This window comes from Scyliorhinus torazame, chromosome 10 (genome assembly GCF_047496885.1).
Source record: "Scyliorhinus torazame isolate Kashiwa2021f chromosome 10, sScyTor2.1, whole genome shotgun sequence".
Lineage (NCBI taxonomy): Eukaryota > Metazoa > Chordata > Chondrichthyes > Carcharhiniformes > Scyliorhinidae > Scyliorhinus > Scyliorhinus torazame.
Window position 1 is genome coordinate 244,094,506 of NC_092716.1, and position 6,000 is coordinate 244,100,505.

General features: G+C 44.1%; 1 protein-coding gene across 4 annotated transcripts in view; it reads left to right on the forward strand.

Annotated features, from left to right (window-relative positions):
* ckap5 (cytoskeleton associated protein 5) overlaps nucleotides 1-5,433 on the forward strand; it is a 188,275-nt gene extending 182,842 nt beyond the window's left edge. For all 4 annotated transcript variants that reach the window (XM_072466631.1, XM_072466633.1, XM_072466634.1 and 1 more), the window contains one exon: nucleotides 4,548-5,433. In XM_072466631.1, the coding sequence (XP_072322732.1) occupies nucleotides 4,548-4,781 (234 nt within the window). In that variant the 3' untranslated portion in view covers nucleotides 4,782-5,433. The remainder of the gene's footprint in view (nucleotides 1-4,547) is intronic.
* Nucleotides 5,434-6,000: the final 567 nt, after the last annotated feature.

Sequence of the window (6,000 nt, forward strand, 5' to 3'; positions counted from 1 at the left end):
GTCCCTGGGGTGTAGGTACACCCACAGTGCTGTTGGGGAGGGAGTTCCAGCAATTTGACCCAGCGACAGTGAAGGAACGGCGATATATTTCCAAGTCGGGGTGGTGAGTGACTTGCTTTGTCCTGGATGGTGTCAAGCTTATTGAGTCTTGTTGGAGCTGCACTCATCCAGGCAAGTGGGGAATACTCCATTACACTCCTGATTTGTGCCTTGTAGATGGTGGACAGGCTTTGGGGGTCAGGTGAATTACTTGAAGTCTGAGATAGAGAACCTAGTGGAGTGGTGAATGACAACAACCCTTCCCTAAATGTCAGCACAACTAAACAGCTGGTCATTGACTTCAGGAATCAAAATATCGTACACACCGTCTGCATCAATAGGGCTGAGGTGGAGATGATTGACAGCTTCAAATTCCTAGATGTGCACTTCATGAACAATCTGTCCTGGTCCACCCACGTCGCGCTACGACGCCCCTATAATTTCTCAGGAAATTAAGGACATTGGCATGTCCACAATGACTTTTACCAACTTATGCAGGTGCATCATAAAATGCATCCTATCTGGCTGCATCACAGCCTGGTATGTCAACTGCTCGACCCAAGACCGTAAGAAACTTCACAGCCCAGTCTATCACATGAACCCGCCTCCCATCCATTGACTCTGTCTGCACATCCCGCAGCCATGGGAAAGCGGGCAGCATAATCAAAGACCCCTCCCACCCGACTTATTCACTCTTCCAACTTCGGGCAGGAGATGGACATGCACTAGGCGCCAGGGTCCCAGGTTCGATTCCCAGCTTGGGTCACTGACTGCGGATCCGGTCTGCATGTTCTCCCTGTGTCTGCGTGGGTTTCCTCCGGGTACTTCGGTTTCCTCTCAAGCCCTGAAAGATGTGCTTGCTTGGTGAATTGGACATTTTGAATTCTCCCTCCATGTACCCGAACAGGTGCCAGAATGTGGCGACTGAGGGCTTTTCACAGTAACTTCATTGCAGTGTTAAAGTAAGCCTATTTGTGACAATAAAGATTATTATTAAACCAATTCCAAAAACAGCTACTTCCCCGCTGTTACTAGACTCCTAAACGACCCTTCTTCTGGACTGATCTGATCTCTTCACACACCTTCTCTACTGAGTAGTACTACATTCCTGTATGCTTCACCTGATACCTGTGTCTCTGTATTTACATTGTGTATTTATGTATGCCCTATGTTTTTTTTATTCATGGCATGATCTGTCTGAACTGTATTCAGAACAATACTTTGCACTGTACCTCGGTACACGTGACAATAAAACAAATACATACGGTCAGGAGCTGACATAGTCAACACGGTTTTGTGAAGGGTAGGTCGTGCCTCACAAACCTTTTGAGTTCTTTGAGAAGGTCACCAAACAGGTGGATGAGGGTAAAGCAGTTGATGTGGTGTATATGGATTTCAGTAAAGCGTTTGATAAGGTTCCCCACGGTAGGCTACTGCAGAAAATACGGAAGCATGGGATTCAAGGAGATTTAGCAGTTTGGATCAGTAATTGGCTAGCTGGAAGAAGACAAAGGGTGGTGGTTGATGGGAAGTGTTCAGACTGGAGTCCAGTTACTAGTGATGTACCACAAGGATCTGTTTTGGGGCCACTGCTGTTTGTCATTTTTATAAATGACCTGGAGGAGGGCGTAGAAGGATGGGTGAGTAAATTTGCAGATGACACTAAAGTCGGTGGAGTTGTGGACAGTGCGGAAGGATGTTACAAGTTACAGAGGGACAGATAAGCTGCAGCGCTGGGCTGAGAGGTGGCAAATGGAGTTTAATGCAGAAAAGTGAGAGGTGATTCATTTTGGAAGGAATAACAGGAAGACAGAGTACTGGGCTAATGGTAAGATTCTTGGCAGTGTGGATGAGCAGAGAGATCTCTGTGTCCATGTACATAGATCCCTGAAAGTTGCCACTCTGGTTGAGAGGGTTGTTAAGAAGGCGTACGGTGTGTTAGCTTTTATTGGTAGAGGGATTGGGTTTCGGAGCCATGAGGTCATGTTGCAACTGTACAAAACTCTGGTGCGGCCGCATTTGGAGTATTGCGTGCAATTCTGGTCGCCGCATTATAGGAAGGATGTGGAAGCATTGGAAAGGGTGCAGAGGAGATTTACCAGAATGTTGCCTGGTATGGAGGGAAGATCTTATGAGGATAGGCTGAGGGACTTGAGGATGTTTTCGTTAGCGAGAAGAAGGTTAAGAGGTGACTTAATTGAGGCATACAAGATGATCAGAGGATTGGATATGGTGGACAGTGAGAGCCCTTTTCCTCGGATGGTGATGTCTAGCACGAGGAGACATAGCTTTAAATTGAGGGGAGATAGATATAAGACAGATGTCAGAGGTAGGTTCTTTACTCTGAGAGTAGTAAGGGCGTGGAGTGCCCTGCCTGAAACAGTAGTGGACTCGCCAACACTAAGGGCATTCAAATGGTCATTGGATAGACATATGGACAATAAGGGAATAGTTTGATGGGCTTTAGAGTGGTTTCACGGGTCGGCGCAACATCGATGGCCGAAGGGCCTGTACTGCGCTGTTATGTTCTATGTTCAATTATAGACTTTGACCTGCTCTGATAGCCACAGTATTAATACAGAACATAGAACATTACAGCGCAGTACAGGCCCTCCGGCCCGCGATGTTGCGCCGACCTGTGAAACCATTCTAAAGCCCATCTACACTATTCCCTTATCGTCCATATGTCTATCTTACTCCACTCCAGAAGGGGGCAGTGTGTGCTTACTCCACTCCAGTAGACCTTGACATGAAGGCTAGTCCAGTTCAGTTTCTGATCAATGATAACTCCTAGGATGTTGATTGTGGGGGATTGCTTCAGTGATGCCATTGAATGTCAAGGGCGATGGGTAGATCCTCTCTTGTAGGAGATGGTCATTGCCAGGCACTTGTGTGACGGAAATGTAACTTGCCACTTGTCAGCCCAAGCCTGGATATTGTCCAGGTCTCGCTGCATTTGGACCTGGACTGCTTCATTATCTGACGAATCACGAATGAATGGTGCTCAACATTGTGCAGCCATCTGCAAACATCCCCACTTCTGATCTTATGATGGAAGGGAGGTCATTGATAAAACAGCTGAAGATGGTTGGGCCTAGGATACTACCCTGAGGGACTCCTGCAGTGATGTCCTGGAGCTGAGATGTTTGACCTCCACCCACCATAACCAGCTTCCTTTGTGCCAGGGATGACTCCAACCAGCAGAGTTTCCCCCCTGATTCCCATTGACTCCAGTTTAGCTAGGGCTCCTTGAAGCCATACTTGCTCAAGTGCTGCCTTCATGTCAAGGTCAGTCACACTCGCCTCACCTCTGGCATTCAGTTCTTGTATGCATGTTTGAACCAAGGCTGTAATGAGGTCAGGAGCTGAGTGACCCAGGCAGAACCCAAACTGTGTCCATGAGCAGGTTACTGCTGAGTAAGTGCTGCTTGATAGCACTATTGATGACTCCTTCCATCACTTTGCTGATGATGACGAGTAAACTGATAGGGCGGTAATTGGCTGGATTGGCTTAGTCCTGTTTCTTGTGTACAAGACACACCTGGGCAATTTCCCACCTGGGCAATTTCCCACATTGCCAGGTAGATGCCTGTATTGTAGCTGTACTGGAACAGCTTGGCTAGAGTTACGGCAAGTTCTGGAGCACAAGTCTTCAGCTGTTTCTTGATATCACGTGGAGTGAATCATATTGTCGGAGAGCTCAAGTCACACTTCCTAAATCATGCCATGCATGGGACAATCCCCTAAATCCTTGTTTTCCGACCAACTCGTTGAGTAGCATCCTGACAATCCGATTCACATTTAACCAAACTCCTCCATCACCATCCCCAATTACGCCCTGCCCCACTGACGGAAAACTGAACAGAGTTGATGGTACAGTGGTACATGTTTGGGAGGGAGTGGCCTGGGAAATCCTCAACATTGATTTGGACTCCATGAGGTCACGTGGCATCATGGGCATGGAAACCTCTTGATAATTGCCACCCAGATTCCTACCTCAGTTGATGAATTAGTACTTCTCCAGATTGAACAGCACTTGGAGGAAGCATTGCATGCAGCAAAGGCATAATAATAATCTTTATTGTCACAAGTAGGCTTGCATTGCAATGAAGTTACTGTGAAAAGCATGGAATGTAGTCTGGTTTGAGGAGCTTCAATGTCCCATCACAGAGTGGCATGGTAGCACTATCCAAGCTAGTCGAGTCCTGAAGGACATATCTGGTAGGAAGAACCAACAAAAGGGTAAAACTGACTTGACCTAGTCCTCACCAATCCACATACCTGTTACCAATGCAACTTCCATACTAGCATTGTCGGGGGTGACTGTTGCAGGTTCCTTGTGGAAACGGAAGTTCCATCTTCATGAGGACATGTGCCTTCATGTTGTGTGGCACTACCACCAAAATATAATTGTTAAACTTATCCATCAAAAATGTAACTTCATAGTTCAAAGTTTTCTGTGTGTATTCCAGAATGGCATTAACTGACTACCATATTTTTCTCTCTAGCTTGAAGAAAGACAACCTGCAACCTCACTTCTCTCCAAACCCACAGTACCTACAGTTGCATCATCCTCTGAGCTGCTACACAATAAACTCGCCCATCTCCGAGATTCACGAGAATATAACCAAGAACAGGAATCTCACCATCCACCAGTGCAGAGCAACAGTAACGCAACTTCAGCAGCTAACCTTGATGATCTGAAGAAAAGACTGGAACGAATAAAAAGCAGTCGCAAATAGTCCATAAATAACGGTGCAATCATGAAGTTTGACATAGGCCTCTTCCTAACTATTGGCCTCTTATTGACCTAGTATGTATAATTTTATTTGGTTTATGTACAATACAGTGAATAACTATGTATTGTGACATAACTCATTTCTGTATATAGGCTTCTGGACTGCATTAACAACAACATACTACGAACTGTTGTGCACTTGTGACATTCGCACTGACACTTCTAGAACCAGTTTAACTTCTGTAATTCAGTTAGCTTCTCTAATGTTCTCATACTTGCATTCAAAATCTGAAGAACATCTGGTTAGTATCAGAGTAATTTGTTGGGGCTACTGTGTATTGCTCATGCCTCCTATTGAAACTTTAATTGCATCAGGTGATAAGATTGAGGCTCCGATAGTTTACTTCAGACCTTGCTGCTTGTACTTTTGTTTTAACTAATGCAGCACCAACTATTAAATATTGAGATGAAAGTTTTAACTGACTAGATCTGTCTGTTTAGTTCCTTTTTAGAAAGTTCTGACTGTTGCTTGTTGTGTTTTTCATTCCCTGTGATCAGCTCAACTTGAAATGTGTTGATTCTGTATGGAATCATGAAGCATGGCATGAGGTTATGAATATTTTAAGTGTTTTTTTAATAAAGACAATTAAAACAAAGATCTGTGTTACAAGTTAACCAAATTAAACTGTATTATAATTTCCAGAATTTTTGAAGCAATAACTTCTTGTGGATAGTTGTAGCTGTTGGATTGGTACTTTTATAGCTAGGGCCCTGTGTAAGTCTCAATTTTTATAGATTTTATGGAAGGAACATGATCCGAGATATTTCATCATTGGAAGATGTTTTTTCCCCCTCTCCCAAAGCACTGAGGAAGCATTAACATAATAAATGACAAATATTTACATCTGTTTGGGTTCCACTCATTGTTTTCCCACAAACCCGGTTAGATTTAATTTCGGGGGATTTGGATTATTTTACACGAGTCAGTCAGCTGATCACAATACCTATGAAGAATTGCAAAAAAAAATCACCATCAGTGCTGGACCTCAAGATAAATAGGTAAGTTCATATAAATTTGTACTTAAATGATCAAATTGGGATTCATGTTTTTGATAACTTCTCTTTATCTGACTTACACTGGACCATATCTGTGGCTACAAGCAAAGGTTTTAAAATGTACATCTATATATGGCTGTGGGAAGTTGATTTCCCAAGTTTGGGAT